Source organism: Acanthochromis polyacanthus, chromosome 10, assembly GCF_021347895.1.
Source record: "Acanthochromis polyacanthus isolate Apoly-LR-REF ecotype Palm Island chromosome 10, KAUST_Apoly_ChrSc, whole genome shotgun sequence".
Lineage (NCBI taxonomy): Eukaryota > Metazoa > Chordata > Actinopteri > Pomacentridae > Acanthochromis > Acanthochromis polyacanthus.
In genome coordinates, this window is record NC_067122.1 from 14970647 (window position 1) to 14993531 (window position 22885).

The window sequence follows — 22885 nt, forward strand, 5'->3', positions numbered from 1 at the left end:
TAGTAAATAGATAGGGGAAAAATGGAACAGTCATTATCTGAAATACCTGTAACTCAAAATACTGAAATCTTGGAGAGACCAGACAGGTCATGTTGATTCAGCTGACATAAATAGCATATATTCTAGAAAAAAATGTGTAGCTAAGATGAATCTGTTCTTTTCTATACATCCTCTTTTTACCAAAGACTTTGATCACATGATATGTAGCACAAACAGAAAGCTCTGCAAACTTTCTTTTTACTTTGGTTCAATAAAGTATTTTGCTTTATCGGTAAAGGTATTATTGCACCATATAAACAGACAAGCAATTGTCTTTCCATTAAAATAATTGCCAAACATTCACAGATCCATTTGATGTTTAACAGCCCCAGGTCTACCATCATAGATCTGCGCAATAAGTTTCCTGTTCCGAAGTCAATAAAGGGTTTATTATTTGGGCAATATATTGTGTTGTAGCTTAATCAGCCCCTTCAATTTCTAAATAGATGTTAGCTGGTTTTTAATGGTGCGGTGAGTCTAGTTTATTACAGACTGCTTCATATTTGGACTGTGAACCTGGCTCAGTGTCACAGTGCTCCGTCCCGCTGTGTCTTGTCTCTTTGTGTCTCGTCCTGTGATTCCTGTCCTCGTCCTGCTTGCCTTGCCTTGCTTTGGCCTGTCTGCTCTCCCATGCCGTTGGCTTCTGCTTTGTGCTGCTGGTGGCTGTGTGCTGGTGGCTCAGTGTGCTGTCTCCTGTGTGGGGGACTCAGGGATGAAGATCAGTACCTCCTGCGTCACTCCAGCCCAGCCTTGGACCATGACTCACCCTGCGGACAGCACATGCTGCTGGCTCACCTGGAGCACCAGGACAAGGAGCAGCTCCAACGCACCCTGGCCCGCCTGGAGAACGAGAACAGGTCAGTAGCCAGGGGTAAAAAAAAAAAAAAAAAGGGTTTCTGTTGAGTCTGGAGCAACGTTTTTGTCTTGATTCTTCATATGTTGGTTAAATGGTCAAAAAATACACATTGATCTCACATATTACCACAGATTAAGACAAAAATAAGCACCAGTTCCATCACATCTCAAACACTTGATGTTTTTTCAGTTTATAGCATTCAGACCTGTGTTTGATTTGATTTGCTTATAGATTTGATTGAGGTTTAGATTAAGATTTGAGATAAGGTTTGCAGCCTAGATGTAAAGGTTTGGTTTCAGAAGTTTGTTTCAACAGTAACGCTCCCTTCAAGCATAATAACGCTGGTTTCAGTATGTCTGCTGCCATTTGCAAAACTCCTGCAGAGAGTAAGCACATTCACACTCTAAATCCTTTTGAACAACCTTTAAAAAAAGCACAGGTTTTTTTTTGCATGCATACCTGACAGTAAAGTCCATAAAATAGCGTGGTAATAACAGAGACACGATTGTAAATCCAGCTTGTGTTTGGCAGTTTGTCGGTTTCCTGCAGAGGCAAAAACAAAGATGCTATTCTGAATTGATTGATGTGATTTAGGTCTTAAACATCTCTGAAACACAAGATGTTATTGCTTGAATTTGAATTTATGTGCTAGAGGCTCAGGCCTTTTCTATAAATGAAGCAAATTCATTCCTGCTATCCTCTTAATTGGTTACCAGAGGCCTGCTTTATGTGAATGATTCATTTGAATAAATCTCCCTTGTCGTCAGTTCAGTGGTGACCTTTCTACACACACACACACACAGAAATATGGTTACATACACACTCAGATACATTTCTGCCCTTTGGCTGTCTGAAACCTTGACCTAGTTCAGATTTTTTACACAATCTGTCCTGTTGTAGCGCGCTCTGTTAGCCCTATTAGTGATTACAATGTCTGCTGTTTGTTGACGTTCCTGTAGCTAGAAAAACATAAAAACTTAACATTCCTCTGTCAGCCCAATGCGTAATAACTGTCTAATCTGAGGAGAATTGCTCATAGACCTGATTTTGAACAATGTCATGTTTTACGAATCTGTTGCAGCAGCTAATGCATTACTAATGTTCAGGTTCTCAGAGACCCCAATTACAAAACAAGATAAGATTTTCATCTGCTCTGTCTGTGTGATTCTGTAATTGGTAATGACTGTATTTCCCATGCGGCACTAAAAGAGATATGAGGTTGCTGCACTGTTTGATGTGTTGCTATTTACACATGTAGTGAAATTATTCCAGTCACCCAACTCATAAACACAAAATGCCAGACTGTTATGTGTAGGCGCGTTTTATTATTTGCATCAGTGGGGAGCAGGAGAAATATCTCTAGCTGTGTGAGAGTGTTTCGCATGCTGCACCAACAAGTGTGCCTCACTGTTTTCCTCCATCTGGGTGGTCCCCAGGGTGCTGCAGGGCGAGTACAGGCGGCTCAAGTGGAAGCACGAAGAGGCGGCGTCGGTTCCAATGCTGACGGAGGCAGGAGAGGGCGGACCTGGTTCGCCCACGGCAGGAGGGCCGCAGGATGAGGAGCTCCTGGCCGAGGCTCGGGTCCTCCGGCAGCACAAGACGCGCCTGGAGACCCGAATGCAGATCCTGGAGGACCACAACAAACAGCTAGAGTCTCAGCTCCGCCGGCTCAGGGAGCTGCTGCTACAGGTACAGAGGGAGGCCTGGTGATGCAGATACATTTACTGAAGAGCTGTTCTTAGGTGAAATGTAGAGACACTGCTCTTGTGCACTTCCACTTCTAATCTGCTACATTTTAGAGGGAATTTTTATGGTAACAAATTGAAGGAGCTGCCTGAACTCTTGGCCCCTACACTGAGGTGATCTTGTGGCTCTGTCATGTTGTAGTAGGTGGCATTTTGCTCCCATAGTTTGGATCCTCTTGTCTGCTCAGAGAGAAAAGTCACTGCAAATCAATATAAACTTATTCTAGGTGATGCCCTTTATCCTATGATAAAACATTTCTCTCCTGATAGAAGTAGTTTCTTCCAGGATGACAGAGCTACTATACACGGGGTCACTGATTGGTTTGATGAGTATGAAAATTATGTGTCTCATATTACCAGCAAAGGGGGATTTTGGAGCGACATGTTAGACAGCCCTTTCCACCAACATCATCAAAACACTTTGTTTTAGAAGAATGGTGTTCATCCCGACAATAGAGTTCAGAGACTTAGAGTCAATGCCAAACTGCTCTGAAGTTGTTCTGCTGGCATGTGGTGATTTTTTTGGTTTAGCTTGTCGCCCCTCTTATTATATGGCAACTGTAGTCACTAGTGAATTTGCATTTCGATATTTATATTTACAAAATGTGCAATTATTATCTGAATTATGAAAATTTAGGGAATGCTTTATTTTACAGTCATACAGTTTTTAAATAGGTTTCTCAAGGTTTCTTGAAAAATGAAATACATAATTTGATGCTAATATAACAGAACAAGGACACACATTCTCTGAAAGCGTTATTTTTGTAAGGTGAGTTAGTTTTGCCAGTTTATTGTTTATTTCCAGGGGAATCATCTAGAAAAAAATGAGGGTTTGGTTCGAGGACTTATTTAATATTTTTGTGCGCTGATCAACAAAATAAATTGGAAATGTACCCAATTATCATTCTCTGTTTTCCATTCAACTGTTCTGTCCCTGAAGCTTTGCGGGAAATTATTTTTTCCCAATTAATTTAAATGCCCAAGAATGAATGTCTCACCATAATTTGCTGAAGATTGATAACCTCAGCATAAAACATCAATAACAGTACCTACACAGGCTAACCAATTACTACATTAAAATATTACAGTAAAATTATGTTATCAGCTTCTTTCTCTGAGAGAGTAATGGAAGGCATAGACTATAGTTACAGAGTACATGCATTTGCATTTATAGAACAGCCAACAGGAACAGCACTGTCGCTCTGAAAAAACCTGTGATTGGCTAAAGTGTCCCGTCACAGGCTACATTTCATAAAGCCTGAAAATGGAGCCCAGAGGAGGTGCAGTAGTGTACTTTCCTCTTCGACGAGTTGAATTACAATATGATGAAAGGCTTTTTTGAAATATTTGCTCAATGATGCCAAAAACACTTCAGCTTTGAGATTCTTGCCACTGTTACCCACATCAAGCATTTTAAGTAGAGCATGAGAGCACTGAGGTTTAGGAAGAAACACTGAGGGTCACAAAATTGATCGCATCTGCTGGGTTGTAGACCTTTGGTTAAATGCAGCAGCTTCATGTCTTGCAGGTGCACAGAGACATAAATTCAAGCTCAATGGTTTTCGAGATCTGAATGCGTCACAGTGCACACTTCAAGTACCACGGTTCTTCAAATGCAGTCTTGCAAGTACAAAAAGGCAAAGCAGAACATGTAAAAAGGGAGTGGGAGTACAAACAAGTACAACACAGACAGAGTTAAGAGAGAGGAAAGGCCTTAAGACACTCCGGAGCATCATTTGCTGCAATATAAAGGCAAGATGTGAAAACAAGATGGATAGGAGAGTGGGAGTTGATGCACAGTTACTGGTTATCATGATGAGAATGTCTAAATTGGTAAAGTCGCTCTCTGGTCATTGATTTAACCTCATAAAACTCATCTCTATGTTTTAGAATTTCATTTTTATAAGTTTTTTTTTCCTGCATTAAAATGGCTTTAATAGAAGTTCATACAGTTGCTTTTTCTAGAAGAACAGGGCTGCAGATCTAGCTCACTCTAAACTTCCTCACTGCTGTAGCTGGAGCCCCACCTTGATGGCTAACAGGTTTTTTTTTCCTTCGGTTTGTTACATGAAAACCTGGAAGTCTGACTCTCATGTTTGAATGCAGTTTGAAAGTGGAAATGCTCAGCAGTGGTGTTGGCTGCTCATTTTACTAATAATGAAACTTCTAGCATATATATATAAACACCATAAAGTTAGATTTTTACCAGCGAGGGTCTTGCTCACTCAGGCCAAAGCATAAGGGGTGAATGGGAGAAGCAGGGGAAGTGAGTGACAAGAGAATAATGACACTGAGAAAGAAGGACAGTGGGCTGCTTCTTCAGGTTAAAGACTGGAAAATTAATAGTGAAGAAAACAGAGAGTGTGTCTAGGGAGGAGGAGGTACGTTTCGCTGGATAGAAAAAAATGCTATTTGAATTCTTACCTCGTGGACCAATATCATGGTTTCATTTCCTCTGAAAATAAAATCTGTAGAATCTTCCTCTGTAGTCTGTAGAAGTGTAAGTATGAATCCCTCCCAATCTCAGCAGATGCTGCAACTACTGAATTTGTTCGCCTCTAGAGTATTGTTCCAGTGTTGCTAAAAAAAAAATACAAAGGACTGTATGCTGCATATGATATCCTCGAAAGTTACATTATGCATCTTTGATTGTGGTTTTCCATCTCTGTCAGTGTGTTTTCTGCAATTCTTGTGTGTACAGTGCAATTCTCCACCTTTTTAGCTGCCTATCAAAGCGCAAATCACAGTAACCTGATGATTTTTGCATAACAGCTGTTAGGGAAAATTGCCTTTTTTGAATAATTTTGCAGGGAGATGCCATTTGGGGGCTGCTGGCTGAGTGCCATTACATTTATAACTGTGTAAAAGGCTAAATGACAGTGAAGTCAGAAACATGATGGAAATGATAATGAGTCTTTCCTACAAAACAGCCCAAAGATGATTCAGAAGCTAACGGATCAGAACCGTCAACCCTGTCATCTCCTGTGTCTGGAGTTGGTCACCATGGGGAGCCGGCCAGCAGAGAGACTACTGACACCGAAGCAGCAGGTCAGCGACGTGCAGCCAGACTCTGATGTGGGCTTGACACATGCACACATGTTGAATGTGAATCCATGTATCCTCCCTTTCCATCCTCCCCTTATCCGCTCATTGAGGGGTAACATTTTCTGTATGTGTGTGTGTGTGTGTCAGGAGATGATTTGGAGCATGAGCAGGACACGGTGCTGCAGCTCCAGGAGGTTATCGAGCAGCTGAGAAATGTCTTCCCCTCAGAACCTGGTGAGTTTGCCTCGGCTGCACGGATCCTCGCCGGTGTAGCGCTCCACACTTCAGAGGCAGACTCTTTGCTCCTCCACGGCCCTCAGGGAGTGTGAGAGATGGAGAGGAGAGCAAATATGTACTGCTGCGGGTCGATAGTCAGGGGGAGGGACGGGAGATTAAATGGCAGGGAGGAGGAGTAAGATAAGACAGAAACGGAGACCGTAGCAGAAAGAGACAGAGAGCGTCACTGTCACACGCTTTACAAACTGTCCCACTGCTTTTAAAATGCAATTTGCTGGGAAATCCAAAGCCTGTAACTTGAACAAAGAAAGGGATTATCATAATTATAGCCTTTTAAGTTATAGCCAAGAACATTTTCTTGGTCTTTTGCATGTGTTTCTAAACTTGTAAAAGATTTTTCTTTTTTCTTTTTTACTTTTCTTCTGTTTCCTAATTTCAGGCACCACCTCACACATCTAACCCTGTGTGGGCTTGGAAAAACAGACTGCAAGCCTGAAAGGATGCCTGATGGCAGAGGGAGGAGCTCCATGAGGCTGAGGTCAGGCCACAATACACCCGGCCCTGCGACCACAGCAGCATCTGTGACACTCAGAGCTTACCCTCTACTGGAACTCTGTGCACTAAAAGCCTTTTTCACGCAAACTGCTAAAAGGCTCACACTGATGTCCTTTTGGCCAGGCTGTGCTTCATAACTTCAGTAGCGCAGCCTGACACCATGTTAACGAGCCAAAGGAAACTAATGTTAGCAGCAGGTCAGGGAGAGACTAAAGCAAAGGAAAATGCCCAGCCAACACACTGTGCTTACCAGTATCTGTGTAGTCATTCGGAGGTGTGAAGCTTTATATCAGTCCACAGCACAAATTGAACCTTCCATGAAAGGAACTTTAAAAAATATATATAAATGCAAAAAGAAATAGAAAGGAAACCCCCCCTTGTTTTGTCAAAATGCCTGTGTCTTTAGTATTTGTGTTTTTATTTTCTCCTTGAATGTGTTATCATGGTTGTTATTTTGGAACTGTGAAGGGAGATGGTGAGTTGAAGCTCGCTGGTGTAAACTAGATCGGGGCTGGGCTGACTGTGTTTCATGTGGCTGCGTGGTGCAGATTGTCAAGGAGTTGACAGCACCCACAACAAGCTTATTTACTTTGTGAGAATGACACATCATCAGTTAAATCCATGATTTATTTAAGACAGCCAAAGTGCCCGCTAGCACAGCGCACACTGTGTTCCTCTAATCCTCTCAAGCTGCTTGTCTCTCTCATTGCTCGCCTCTCCTAAGTGAGCCCTTTACGCTCATACAGAACCAGTTGCACTCATTATATATATATATGTACACAGAAACACACACACACACACACACACACACCCGTATGCTGCTACATACATACTTCTTATTTACAGTACTCACCCTGCATTATCCACCAACAACAAAGGTCTCCCTGCATGATCAACAACACGTGCATAAATACAAAATACAAGCTACACAGACTAATGAAAAATGGAGTTGCATTTCATCTCTTCCACTCGCAGGAGTTCTCTGTTTTGAGCCAGTTTGTGTTGTGGCTGGAACTGCGGTTTGTTGAGGAACTGTCTGCCGATAAATATGAGCAAACAGGCCTCCACTCTGGGATCTCAGTGTTCTCCTGCTGTGTGCCGAGAAAGAGAAAGGCGCTCCAGGCTGAAGCTATCGTCCTCTCTGCTAGTCCAGTTCCAGACACTACAGGGAGGGGTACAAGGCACACCAACACAACGCAGTCCTACACTGACTTCATCCTCAATAATCCCTTTGTTTAATGTAGATTTGAAAAGAACAGTAGCTATTGACTCTACATGTGTCATTTTCCCCCTTGCTAATTCACACTTAATTGCTTTTAGATTTACATAAGGATGTGTTGTTGAAATGGCTTTGCCCTCATCATGTCAGGGTCGTGGAGTGCAGTCTGCTCTAAACATAGCACAGTCAATGAATGCCTTAAAACCAAACTGAATCCATGTAGGACAAGAGTACGTCCGACTGGACTTTTTTTGTTGTTATATTTTACATTCAGGGAAGGGGGTCGCATGCAGTATTTGTGTACGAGAGTGTGTCAGTCTGTGGATGGCCCTGTGGTTGATTGGAAGTGAAAGAAAGAATGGAAAAGTGTGGATCACATGTGAACAACCAGAGGTTGAAACCAGCTAAGTAAGGCTTTTGTGAGTGAACCCATGATGCAGGGGATGCTTGGAGGGACTAAAGATCTGAGAAACAAGAGAGGAAAGGTAGAAAAAAAAGCCCAATCCATTCATTGCTTGAGGGCTCGAGGGAGAGATCCACTTTGATGTGCCTGCCACAGCAAAATCTCCAGAAGCAGGACTACAGTTTGCCTGAAACAATGAAGCTTTGGCTGTGTGTGTTTTTTCTGCAATCTTACCACCTAATTCTGACTGAAAGAAAGAGATATATACACACAGACCTTAAAAAAGGCACCCTGACCTCTCATACATGAGACTGAAATCCATGCGCTGCATTCATTATGGGCTCCCCCTCCAGGCACATCGCACTCACATTTGACACCGTTCTCCTCAGCACTCGCTGCTTGTTAGTTTTGATACTGTTGCTAGGGAACTGTCCCCAAGGACGCAGCTCCGCAGGTTTGTGAGTTGCAAAGGTGATGTGCCGTTCATAATAAAAATGCTAATAGCCTTAAGGGAAGCGAGAGCAAGCGCCTTGTTTCCCAAACACAGCTCTGCTTGTCTTCACTTCCACCTCCACTGAAGCCTGCCACTGCTGAGCTGCTGAAGAAAGTCATTATTACCATTATTTGTTGAATCCTTCTCGGCATCAGCACCGCTTAAAGACTTGTTTTGTTAAAACTCTCTCAAGTCAGAACAAAGAGCAGCTGCTCTGCTCATGGGAGGCAGAGAAAAAAAGACAAGTAATGTTTATTCATAGACATTTATCTATTGGTATTTACACATCTCATTACACATTGATGATTACCCATCACCCTCAGTATCTTTTGTATGTGGGTATGCAAAATGATGTAATTTCACAAGTTGTGAAAAAGAGGAGGAGGCTTTCCCCACAGGGCTGCATGTCAACATTTGTCATATTTATTTTAAGAGCATATAGAGGTGGCAGAATGACATAAATACACTAGGTGGTTGTGTGACGAACTCGCATTGCTATTCACAGTTTGTCCTCTGTGCTGCTGTTTGACACCACCACGTAAATGGATGGTGGTCCCGCTGCAGAGGAGTCACACAGCCAGTGTCATCTCTGTGCGATCATCTGAGGTCTGATCCATGTACGTCTTTCTATGCTGCTGCTCCCTATATTACCCTCTGCACACTCGTACACACACCCAGCTCCCTGTGGCATGACTGAAGCTGTGTGATTGAAGAGAAAAGGCTCTCCACAGAGGCAAAGGGTCACCTCGGAGAACACTATCTCCATCCTGACATCCGTTACTGCATATGTGTGGCCGACACACTAACAACCCCTATCATTATTCTCCTGCCCTTTCACCAGAATCCCCCGTGTGTTTCCCGTTATGCATCTGAACATGTAACAAAGACACATGTATGTCACACAACACGTAACAATAAATCATTTCACCTCAAGCAAGGTGTTGATAGCACTAACACATATATAAATGTATATACACACTCATACCTTACTGGTCAACTAAGGTTTCTCTCTTCTTTTTTTTTTTAATCACCATTAATACCTCATTAATCATTCAAATTTATATGGTTTAACGGTTTTATTTTCTGTTATCGTCCAGAACTCAAACACTTCTTTCTGTCTTTTCTCTGGAGTTTTTAATCTGTATAAAAAGTTTTGTGAAGAAAGGCTTTTTACTGTAATAACAAGTGGGTTACTGGCTGCTTTCTACTCTTTGTGTACAGAAATAAAAACTTTGTATTTGGCAAACTCCTTGTCTGCCTGTGCTTTTCATGTGACTACCGTTATCCCTCTGAGAATTGAACAATGAAACTTAACTCAGAATGGTGCCAAATACAGGCTGTTAATATTATTTTTTTCCTTTTTTGTGTTTATATTTGGATTTGTATATTGGCAGAATCAATATTTCCTGTTTTCAAGTTGGACTGTTGTCATGTTTTTCCCTCTGTCTATATTACTCTTCTTCCTCTCTGACTTCTATCAAATAATTTCAACCTGGTGGTCTACTCTGATGGACCATTTCCTGCCTTACCTCTTGTGTTTTTGCTCCCTGAGCTTGTTCTGCTTGGTTTCGGTGCAGCACCCGATTGGCATTTGACCTTCTTTTTGCCCTTATCACACCCTGATCTCTTGCTTGCTACATTATCTTTGTCTGAACTGACGGGCGCAGGATCGCTATCTTTATCTGTTGCTCGATTAGCCGGTGCACCCACACTGGCTTCATGAACCTCAGCCCTCTCTATATTTTCACTGTCAAAGCCCTGTCCAGTCACGCTCCCACACTCTGCCTCTTTATTACTCTGCTCTGCTTTCACATCTGGACTATTCTGTGCTTCATCCACTCCCTCTGTCTCTGCAGAGGGGCGTTGCTCTGAGCTTTCCTTCTCTTGAATCTTACTCTCTTCAGTCATCTTTTTTGCTTCAACTGTGGTTTTCTGTGCAAATTTCTTCTTTCTTGTTGAACTCTTGGCCTTGCTTCCACCAGGTCCCCACTTCTCCTGCGTTGTATCCCAGTAAGTCTTGTTCTGGCCGGCGTGCGAGATGCGGATCCTCTCCCCCAGCTTTTTCAGTTCCTGCCGAACAAAGGGTTTGAACTTTGGGTCCAGTTTCTCCACCATATCAAAGTCCCTTTGAGCTTCAGCCTCGTTGCATAATGCAGCATGGGCTCGTGCCCTCTGGTACACTGCCTTGAAGTTACCTATGGAGAGTGGGAAGGAGAGCGAATATGTTTAAATGACGGAATTATTGGCATGTAAAGACCACAGGAGGCAACAAGAGGTCGGCGAGATCGGAAAGCTGGAGAGCAGCAAAACAAGACGTTAAAGGTGAAATAAACTACAAAAGGGAGGATGCAGAAACTACAGTGAATGGCAGACATGAGACAGGCAAAGTAGAAGGCAAAAGTTGGAGAGGAGCAAATGAAGGGAGAAGGAAAGCATAAGAACAACCATTTCGCATCAGCCTCAACTATAAATAATTCATCATAGCAGAAACAAAAAGAAGACAATGAATTTCATTTTTGACTGTGATGTCTATGGGTGGGTGCCGGGGGAACAAAAGAAAGCTACAGCATTGCGGTTGTGAATGTTTGGTTTCTTCTTTCCTTGGTAAACTGAGAGATCAAGGAGTGCTGCAGTGTGAAGGCAGGCAATTGCCAACGGCCAGGCATTTGTACTGGCATCAGATCTTGATATTTTTAAGCTTAAAAATGTTGGTGTGCAGAGAAGAAAAGCTAAACCTATGTGTATTTATACACTCATGTACCTGTTTCTATTAAGACTTCTGCTTTCCCCCACCCTCCCCGCTTCAAGCTCCATCTTCACTTTACCTTTGTGCTTCTTCAGCAGCTTGTCGTTGATCTCCACCACTTGCTGGTATTCTTTCAGCTCCAGCATGCACTGGCTGAGGTTGAGAGTCAGTGGAAGACGCACTTTCTCCAGTGACTCCCAGTCGTCGCCGCGCTTATCCACCTGCTGAGAGAACAGAGTGGATGAGATAAGTGGAAGGAGGAGGTGGTGGTGGTGGAAGAGGAAATTATGAAAAGATGAAAAAAAAATAGAGACAAAGCAAAGATTTAAAGCGTTGGGAGAGCGGATGAAGATTGGATGTAGGAGATGATCGAAAGAGGAGGCAGAGGAAAATAAGAGGCAGTGTAGAGAAGTATGGAAGACGACGGGTTGACGAGAAGAGGGAGCTTGTTGCGTGTGAAAGGCGTGAGGGAGTTTGACAGTGAGGTGTGGCAGAACAGAGAGCTTAAGAAAGAGAAAAGAAGCCTGGCGAGTGCCGTGACAGTGATATCTCTGTGGATAGCCGTTATTTTTAGCACTCTTTCTCTGCTCTTCACTATGCCAGCATACCTACAATGCCACAGCTGCTCTTCGGCAAAAAAAAAAAAAGCAACAATGACAGATGATTACAGTTTACGATCCACAGGGAGACACTATCCTTTTGTAATTCTACTTTCTGGCGTGTTCCACTATTCATCACAGTAAATGGATTGAACTGGTGTTTGTTAATATGAAGAGAATCAATCCTGATCTCCATCTGGACGTCATCATCACAACAACAAGCTGTAATTTACATTTAATTTCCCTCCAATGACTGCATAATTACTTGCTTGCTTTCACTAAACTTCACTTTATCACCCATTACCTTGTACTGAAGTAGATCCACATATTCTATCGCCTCCTTGAACTTTACACAGGCTTCTTCAAAGTGTTTTTCATTAATGAGGAAGTTTCCTTCATCCTGCAGCAACATGACCAGCCGTAACATCTGCTGCCAGTCCTTCTCCTCTGTTTTATTATTAGAGGTGTTCAGATTGATTAAAGTGCCTGCTTCTTCTTTGACACATTTTCCTTCAGTTGGTGTGACCTTGTTCTCACCATGTTCCTCTTTCTGAACTTCAGCACATCTGACTGGAGACTCCTCTGAAGCAATTTCTTCATCTTTAGTCTTTGTGCTCACACTTTCACGGTCGTCTTCTCCTTTTTCTATCTCTTCCTTCTCTTCCTCATTATCTCCCTCCTTCTTCTCCTCTTCACTTTTATTCTCCAGCATGTTCCAGTATTTCTCCTTCTCTTCCCAGTACTTTTCCTTCATGCGCTCCGACAGAGCCTTCAGCTCTCGACAGACGAGCGAGGACAGAGTGGCGTCCAGGTGGGCCACCATGTTGAAGTCTTTCCGGGCCTCCTTTTCATTCCACACAGCAGCGTGGGCCTTGGCTCTCTTGTAGTAGCCCTTCACACAGTCTGAGAGGCAGGAAAAAAAACAGCACAATAAAAAGAAAACACAGATGAAAACAGATTTGTGCATGTCTAACCTGGATATTCAATAATACATCTGGCCTGTCTGCTGAAGCTGAGGTAGCAATTTGTCTGCATTGAGGACAGGGAGTAGGTGTGTAGTGTCAAGTGTGTTTCCTATTAGCACTGAGTTTGCAGAACAAACATTGCATACATACTGCATCTTTATTCCACTCTAAAACCTTTTGTCTTTAAACAAAGGTTTGACATTTTGAGATGGATTCATTTTTCTGGCAGAGTTCGATAAAACTCACTTGTTCCTATTATTAAAGCCCCTCTCTGGCCATTGATTAAAGTCCTAAAAATTCATCTCTGTATATCAAAGTTAGATGTTTAGATCTTCATACCTTCAGAAGGCATCAGTGTAACCTTCCCAGCCATTTCATTCTCAGCTCACCAGCTTACCTCTTTTACACTCACTCTACTCTGCGTTTCACAATGACAAGTTACAATATTGGAATAATTCATCCGTATATGTTTGAACCACAAACTGATTCTGGAGGAGAAGACGAGCACAGAAAGTCCTGCAAGCTGACAGGTTTGGTTTCTGAGGTTTGTCACATATGAAATTCTGGAAATATGAATCCATGTTTCTTAGATTGCCATTGGTACACTGCAGTTTCAAAGTGGAAATGTTTAGAAATGGCTGCTTGTCTTTTAACAGAAAATAACATCATAAGGACATGGTATGAAGGTAAAAAAGAAACTACAACTAGCCCAGCTATGTCCAACATTAATAAAATTTACCTATATGGCTCCCTAATTAGCACATTGTTTTATCTGTAAACAAAGAGTACAAAATGACAATTCCATGTTACCCATGTTAAAACAGTGAATTTCTGTTTTTACTCTTTGTTTGTTTGCATGGTTTCAACAAATTAAATACAGCGTGTTAATTAGTGAGATTTAGACATGTTGGTATAAGTTATTCCCTTCAGAGAAAGCCAGGTTAAGTATTTCCAGTTTTTGTGCTAAATGTGTTGCTAGTTGTAGCCTCATATTTACCACAGACATGTAAGTATTCGGTGCAGTCGTCTCATCTGTCTCCACACCACACAGTGAACAAGTGCATTTTGCATGTGTTAGGTTTAGATACCCACTGATGGCTCCATTTTTCTGCTTCTCTGCATTTAATTCCTCTCTATGCTAAATCTTCATTCAGCCCAACAGTTAACCAGATTTCACTGTCGCCTCCGGCAAAAGCAGAGTCACTGCACTGAGCCTTTTCAAAAGATCAATTGGGTTGAAGGGATAAAACGGCATCAGAGTGGCTGACTTGAACCGATAGAGACAACATGATATTGGTGACAATGACAGAGAGAAGAATGTAAAGTGGAAAAGAAAAGGAGATATTGGTTTGAAAAGATGGCAAATCAAACTAAAGATAAATGATGTTTGGATTAGGAAGAAAAGACACAAAGGAAACTAGAAAGGGAGAAGAGGATTTGGTGATGCTAGTTTATGACAGTTTATTCTTTGAAGCGTTATTAAGAGGGCTGCAGCTCTGTGACGATGGTTCGAAGAGGGCCAGTGGAGCTAAGAAACTCCTGCCCACAATTTCCACATTTCACTTCCGTGCACACCCTTCTTCCTCCTGTCACACACATTAACATGCTTCCAGCATTTCAGAAGACATTACATCAGCATGCACTCATTTCCTAGAGCCATGCCCAGCCTTTAACTTAATCTGAACCGAACCTTACGCTAACCTTAAAACAAGTCGTCATCTTAAAAGGCAGTGATTTATGTTATGAAAACTTGCCTTTTTTCCCCAAAAGGGATTTGAATCCCTATAATGTGGCCGTGAGTAACAGATTTATAGCCTCACAACACAAGTCACACAAGTACACACACAAACACACATTAAGGCAAGTACAGGGTAAAACTGGAATTCCAGGCAGAGGAATAGAGTGTAGAATATAGGCTGTCTCAATGGATGCTGTCTCTGGGTGAGAGGCATAATTCATGAGGCTCTGAAGTGGAGACTGTGCCAGCATGTGAGGCTCCTCTAAGATTATATGAGTAGCCATGGGTATGACAGTACAATTCCCAGGGCTGCCTGCCAACCTCAGCCCTCCTACACACTGTCTCTGAAGACACAGCTGCCACATACAGCAGCCACTGCAGTAAACCCAGAGCAGGCAGCAGACCCTGACCTGTCAGCTTCTTCCAACGCTTTCAAATTACTGCTAGTGTTCATATCCAGAGGTGGAAAGTGATGCATGCAGGCCCTCATTTTTCTACTTCCCAATCTGGAGCATTTCATGGACCTGATTAGAAAGAATGGTTTGACATTTTAGAGAATACTTCCAATTTGCTTCTTGTTAAGCATTAAATAACAAAATTGTGACCACATGCGACAATCGAGAACCAGGAAACCATATCTGACCACAGGTGTTTTAAATATATACATGTGTATGTGTGTATATATATATATATATATATATATATATATATATATATCCTAGAAGGCATGTCATCAGTGATAGTAGCTGTCAAAGACTAATAACTCAGCTGCAATAACAGCAAAAGAGAGCAAGTTGATATGAATGTGTGTTAACCACTGATACTGATGTCACTTTAAGCAGAGGAATTCTGAAGCTGTTCATAATTTGAAATGTATAATAATTAATACATAAGACACCTAAACAAGAAAAACAATTTTGTCAACTTGCAGGATGGGGCTGTCCATACCAATATTCATCTTCACAATTGTTTTGTGGTTCATAAATGTTTGACTGAATTACTTGAATAGTACAGCCTGTTATTGTGCGGTGGTTTTACAGTGACTGTACAGAGTTGCAGATGAGCTGGTGTGTTTGAGCTGCAGTGAGTGGAGTGGATGTAGATGGAGCCAGGGACTTCTACATATTATCGAAGAAGCAACGATGTGGAGTTACATCAATGTCATTTTAGGCATGAAAGGATTTTTATTTTTGTGCAAAAACCTCTAAAACCTATTTTTGCAGGGGTTTAATCAATGACTGGAGTGGTACGTGATTAATGTCTCCCGGGCTTTCCTTTATATTTCAAGGACATACATGAATAGCATCTTATCTAACTCTTGTCAAGAAACCAAATAAGCATGTTTACCAAACAGTTGGAATTCATCTTAGTTAGAGATCAAATTTGTTTTCAACTATCAAAGGAAAAAACTCAATGACCCCTACATTTCTGCTCATATTATGGCACATTCTGGAGCTTTTAAGATTCTCTGTATCTCTATTCACTAGTAAGGATCAGTCTTTCAGGTTGCGTCTCTATAAAGAAAGCACAACCTTGATCTCAAGCAAGTATGGGCACAAAAGCAATCCGAGAGGTGATAGAATAAGAAAATACTTCTCAAAGATGAGATTTCTGAAACTCTTTGAGCTCTACAATAAAAAAGTGAAAATCAGTGGTACCAAAAATCTACCTGCATTTTAAATAGTAATGACTATAATACATAAATTACACTAGAATGCTTAATGCTGATAGCCAGAATTCATGCTTTCAGAGTTTTGGCACAGCAGCAGCCTTGAGGTTAGAAGACTGTGAACATATGGGATGTTTGCTGGTTCACATCTCTGGGGGGAAAGTGAGTGAATAACAGTCTTGCACTGTTGAACTACCTCTGTGCACAGGATTAACCCTGTTAGCTCCAGTGAAGCTGCCCGGCTCACAGGTTTGACAGAGTGATGCAACCATGTGAATGTGAGGCGGAGAGAGGCAGGAAAAAACAAAGCGTGCTCAGGCAGTTCTCCCAGGACACCACCGATTAAAGATGAGTGTCATCGCCCAAAATAATGACAATAAACAGAATAAACCCCAACAGTTCTTTCTACCCAAGCATTTGCCATTACCTTTGTGTTTTTCCAGCAGCTCAGTGGTTTTCTCTATCACTTCATAGTACTCCTCCAGCTCCAGCATACACTGGCAGTAGTTCAGCTCCAGAGGGACAATCATTCGACCCAAATTAATGTAGTCTACATCACCCGGCATCTCCTACACAGAGACATGCAGCGATGAAAGAACAAAGACATGTTAATAGTGCTGCTATGTTGCTTGGCAGCCCCTACATATATTTTAATAATTTAAATGAATTCAGGAAATTGAAATATTTTCACAGATTCAAACATGACGTAGCTTTGGGACGCTAAAAAATACCATAAGCTTTACTAAGTGTTTGGACAACTATCTGTACGTCTTCAACATCAAACTTCTCAATGTATCTAAAGCTGCTAAAATCATTGTCATGCACAAAGAACCCCGTATGCTCTCTGATCAAAATATCTCACACACACATCGTCTTCCATCCTTACACCCCCCCCCCCCCCCCCCCCCCACCCCCAGACAGTCCTCCACAGCTCCCCCTCCTCTTTCCTCTGCCAGCCCTCCCACCCAACTGCCTGTAATCAGGGACACAGTGAAGCAGAGCAAAACAGGAAAACAGGAATCTCCCACTGGAAAAGAGCAAGTTGCATGTCCCAAAAACCTCAAATCCTGAGGAAGCCTCAGGTTTCATAAGCGGGCACAGCAATTATTTCATTCCCTCCTCCTTCACTCACTCTGGACTGGACCGTTTTCAGCAGCAGGACGGCTTCTTTGTACTTGCTGGCGGCCTCTCTGAATTGTCTCTGCTTGACCAGAGTGTTGCCCTCCATGTGGAGGCTGGGCACCGTCTGCAACTTCTCGTCCTTTTCCATCATCCACGACTCCCTGTGGTAGGATAAAGGGTCTCCTACCTGGAAACAGCAGGGACGGAATGCAAACACAGATTTAAAAGACCTCTAACGATGCCAGTGAACATAAAAGAAGTTCAGTGCAGTGCATTTGTGACAAGAAGTATTTGAATACAACTCTGAGGCATTTTTTCTTTACCATTTTCAATTTGTTATACTTCTCCTTACCTCTGTTCAACTACATAACAAAAGGAAACTTGGACTTTATATTACATTTATTTTAAAGCTGCAATCTCCAAGAGATATGATGAATGTTAATACAGAATAAAAGCTCTGCAGTGTCACAGAGTTGTTTTCAAGTATAACGTCAACACGTGCTTAAGGCCACCAGTAACTGCAGTGATTTTTGTTCTTTTTAATCTTAGTGTGCACAAAATACCATCTTGTGCCTGTGTGGTTTAAAGTAATTTATAATCAAGGGGCTCCATATTTCAACACCCTTAAAGCAGCCATTAAGTAGATGACTTTCACTTTGGTAATATTTTTACAGAAGGAGATATTCTGATTGCATGAATGCATTTTACTTATGCACCTGTAGAATTGTGGTTTTAACTCATGTAAAGAATCTAAATTCTTCCACCACTGCAAAGTTGTCAACTGGCATACAGAAAAAAAAGTGAAACTATCAACTGTTCAACTTACTGCCACTGTCGCTGGAACTCCTGGTGAGTCTCAAGCTTGTTCTGGATAATATATTATTTCGAAGCTGAATCTTTTAGGCAGAGAGGGACTTGAGTTTTGTCAGAGCTGTCAGTGGATTTTAGAAAACAGTGTCTCACTTTTAGAAAAGGAATGGCTTAATAGATAAATGTGGATTTATTTTTTATTTTTTGCTGTCAGCCTTTGTTTGCAGATGCTAAACTGTGAGAGAAGATGCTTATTGAATAGAATTCACAGATAGCTGATTGTGTAACTCCATCCTTTTTCACTGTTCACTGTGACATGCAGTATTTAACCACTGGTGCTTACCTGCAGCAGCTCCATGATAAATATGAGTGACTGAGGAGTTCGCATGAGCTCATCTAGCTCGGGGAAACCGGTGGAGTGATAGTGAAACAGGTTTCCCATGCCGCACATGTGTCTCTGACCCTCCAGGGGGTCTTTCCCCTGAGCAATCAGCCTCATTCCCTTGGACACAATGGGGTACAAGCCTGTGTGCTGCAAAATGAGCACATCAACAAAAACATGAACATAGGCTCTAAAACAAGACATAGAAGTATTTAATCATGCTAACCCCCTGGTGCTGCCAGCCCGTGTCAATCAGTTCTACAAGGCAAACACAAGAAGTAGTCTGATTTTACTTGCAAATTACATTTTTCTCCAGGAGGAAAAACACTAAAATTTGCACAAAAAGATTGTTCTGTTTGTGTTCAGAATACTGAACATGTAGCAGGTTGCACAAGGTTGACTCATGTGCATCATAATGAGGACTAAAAGCTTCCCTTCCTCACTCATGAACACTTATTAAGACCTCTCAGGGGTTTGATATCTCAGAAACTGTGTGTGCAGTCTGTAATTTGACTCACAACGGCATCGCACCAGAACTCAGCCACCTCTCCGATCCTCATGGATGTCAACAAGGTCTCCCAGACTTCCATCTTGAACATCTTTCCGACAAAGATCTCAGCCGGTCTGCCTGCCAGCCGACTGTCATCGATGACAGTCCGTTCAAAGTCATCCAGCAGAGTCTGGAAATGGAAAACCAGCTTGGATGGGAAGAGAAAGTGGGGAACAGTAAGATTCAAAGAGTAGAGATTAATGAGGGAAACTTCCCTCAGGGGCCACTTCATACGACCTAATGAAGTGGCCACTGAGTGTATTCTTCAACAAAATATGCAACAAATAAATGAGCACAAACATACAGTGGAACAACTAATGTGCTTAACTGTTTATTCTCGCAGTACTTAAATCATTTCTTTGTGCTTCAAAACAGATACAGTTTTTGTAGTGAAGAATCCTCTGTGGGATTATATTGCAGATGTCTGTGAATGATCCCCACATCTGTTCAAAGCTCATGGATTTTACCTTCATTGTGAATGTTAATGTGTTCTGATGGCACACTTGAAAAATCTTTTACTCACTGGCTAAGCCATAATTTCAGTGAATTTCAAAAAGACAGCATTTGTATGTTTGGCATGCAGACAACATAAATATATCATGTTTTTTTTCTTACTCTTCTCACTTCCTCAGCTACATACAGAGGGGAATTGCAAGTTTTTCCTCTCTTGCTTTTTTCGACATGTTTTGTGCCTCAGTAACATACTGTAGATAAAAAATGAATCAAAAGAGGTTAACTTGGGCAATCTGTAGTTGGTAAAAAAAAATGTATGATTTGCTTTTTCTCCCTTGTTGTCATGATCACAATCTTTAGTTGTTTTTTATTATTCACAATAAAAGCTTTTTACCTGAATGCTATCATGCTATATTTCAGACACTTTATTTATAGCACAGACGTGCCAGTTTTCAGGATAGGTTCCATCTGTTTGTGAAAGACTTACAAAGGTTTTGTCTTTGTTCTGACTGTAAAATAATGTTGGATCCACGTAACCTTCAATTTATAGCCTTACAGATTGTGTGTAATGGTCTGATAACTGTGTGAGCAACTGGGAATCACCTCACCGGGGGAGGAACACACACACACACACACACACACACACACACACACACACACACACCCACACACCCACACACACACACACACACTATGATACTAGCACACAGGTAAATGGAAATTCATGCTGGCATTGTCATGGAAAATATTTGTCACAGTGTCCAGGCCTGCTGCCATATGGCTGGATGTGACTAGGATGAGAAAAAAGTCAGAGACCGGCAGATCAGTGGATCAACAGAAACACAGACACAGTGCCAAAAACCATGTTGCAATTTGGTTGACCAAATGTTTGCTCTGTGCGTGTGAGCCAGGTACAGAATAAATTTTCTCACTTCATGAATAATTCAACAGAATCTAATTGACGTAGGCAATGCAACAAACGGCTGGAAGTAGACACTAAAAATAGACACTTTCTGAGCTATATTAGTCACAGCACAATGCTAATTATACAAGGAATTGCTCTCTCCAAAGCACTGACTTTAAATCTAGTGTCATCAGGTTAACTGTCATTTAAGATACCTTTGTCCCAGGTGGAAAGTGCGGCAGTGGTCCAGTGCCTCCAGCCAGGATTTCTTCTTGACTCCCGGATGGTTGAGAAGGTATGTCTCCTCCATTGTCACTCTGCCTTGAGTAATACCAGGCAGAAAAATGCGTGTTTTCGAGATTTCTTTTTTCTCTCGAGATGCGTGTTCTCCTGGCTTTCTAATTAGCTTAGTGGAGAGAGTCTTGGCTAGTTTGCTGCTCTCTGACAGATGGCAGGATTAGGCAGGGTTTGGAGATGGCCACTTTAATCTGAGGAGCTAATCCCTTGCCTACCTCTGCCATTGGTGGGGCAATCCCTGCAGGAAGGAGCAAGAGAGAAAGGGGTTGACCACTGGGCCCGGAATCATGTGGATGAGAAAGGCCCATATCACTCTCGAACATGTAAAGATCTTTCTGGAAGGAAGGAGAGTTCTCTGATGACATAATGATGGCTCACTGAAGCAGCTGTCTGGCCATGAGAGGCCTGTACATCACACAGGAGAGTGAGCATGAAGTAACCCTTGAAAGGTTGATTGTGCAAGGTACAAATCTGAACTAAGACATCAACTAATCATCATTGTCTTTGTTGATGAATCTATAGATTATTTCCCTGATCATGTGGTGTGCTGTTTGGTTGATAAAATGTCAGAAAATTCTTTGCTTAGCCTGTTTTCTGCTATACCAACCAATCATTCTGAGCTTTAAAATGACTTAAAGACCCCCTCTGGTGAAAATTACACACGTGAACAAAATTGTTGGTACCCCTCTGTTAAAGAAAGAAAAATCCACAATGGTCACAGAAATAATTTGAATCTAGCAAAAGCAATAATAATTTAAAAATCTATGAAAATTAACCAGTGAAAATCAGACATTGCTCATGAACCGTGGTTCAACAGAATTATTTTAAAAAATATACTCATGAAACAGGCCTGGACAGAAATGATGGTACCCCTAGAAAATACTGAAAATAATGTGACCATAGGGACATGTTCGATCAAGGTGTGTCCTCTAATTAGCATCACAGGAGTCTACAAACTTGTAATCAGTCAGTCGGCCTATTTATAGGGTTACAAGTAGCCACTGTGCTGTTTGGTGATGTGATGTGTACCACAGTAAACATGGACCAGAGGAAGTAAAGGAGAGAGTTGTGTCAGGAGATTAGAAAGAAAGTTATATACAAGCATGTTCAAGGTAAAGGCTATAAGACCATCACCAAGCAGCTTTATGTTCCTGTGACTACAGTTGCACATATTATTCAGAAATTTAAGATCCATAGGACTGTAGCCAACCTCCCTGGATGTGGCCGCAGGAGGGAAATTGATGACAAATCAAAGAGATAATACAAATGGTAACAAAAGAGCCCAGAACAACCTCGAAAGACATTAAAGGTGAACTCCGAGGCCAAGGTACATCAGTGTCAGATCGCGCCAACCATCGTTGTTTGAGCCAAAGTGGACTTCATGGGAGACGACAAAGGAGGACACCATTGTTGAAAACAAATCATAAAAAAGCCAGCCTGGAATTTGCCAAACTGCATGTTGACAAGCCATAAAGCTTCTGGCAGAATGTCCTATTGACAGACGAGACAAAACTGAAGCTTTTTAGCGAGGCACATCAGCTCTATGTTCACAGATGCAAAAATGAAGCATACCAAGAAAAGAACACTGTACCTACTGTGAAACATGGAGGAGACTCTGTTGTGGTCTGCTTTGCTGCATCTGGCACAGGGTGTCTTGAATCTGTGCAGGGTACACTGAAATCTACTGACTATCAAGGTATTCTAGAGAGAAACGTGCTGTCCAGTGTCAGAAAGCTTGGTCTCAGTCGCAGGCCATGGGTCTTGCAACAAGTGGCGGATCTTCCATGGGGGCACGGGAGGCAATCCACCTCCACCCCCTACCCCTCGTGATCTGATTGGCCACCCCTTGTGCCCCCCAAAATTTTCGTTGGAAATTAACATTACTGATTCTCCGATTTCCGATGCTCCTGAACGCAACTTCGCTGTCCGACTGCACCTGAATGCACGAATGACGTTAGTCTGATTTTTGGATTGTATTTCCTTTGGATTTGAAGAAGTTTTGAAGACGTTTCCTGATGCCCGAGGAGAAGACGAGCAGCTTTTTACCTTTGCGGTAAG

General features: G+C 42.0%; 2 protein-coding genes across 2 annotated transcripts; one reads left to right on the forward strand and one right to left on the reverse strand.

Annotated features, from left to right (window-relative positions):
* Positions 1-669: 669 nt before the first annotated feature.
* LOC110956371 (dystrophin-related protein 2-like) lies at positions 670-9838 on the forward strand. Its single transcript, XM_051954475.1, has 5 exons — positions 670-896; positions 2332-2584; positions 5571-5688; positions 5833-5919; positions 6362-9838. The coding sequence occupies exons 1-5, from the start codon at positions 670-672 to the stop codon at positions 6379-6381; spliced, it is 705 nt and encodes a 234-aa protein (XP_051810435.1). The 3' UTR covers positions 6382-9838.
* LOC110956372 (golgin subfamily A member 6-like protein 22) lies at positions 9604-21238 on the reverse strand. The gene is given in 9 exon segments (XM_022201780.2): positions 9604-10787; positions 11418-11562; positions 12242-12840; positions 16737-16878; positions 17442-17618; positions 18585-18773; positions 19142-19321; positions 20746-20798; positions 20801-21238. Coding segments are annotated over 9 exon segments (2220 nt in total). The 5' UTR covers positions 20841-21238; the 3' UTR covers positions 9604-10092.
* Positions 21239-22885: the final 1647 nt, after the last annotated feature.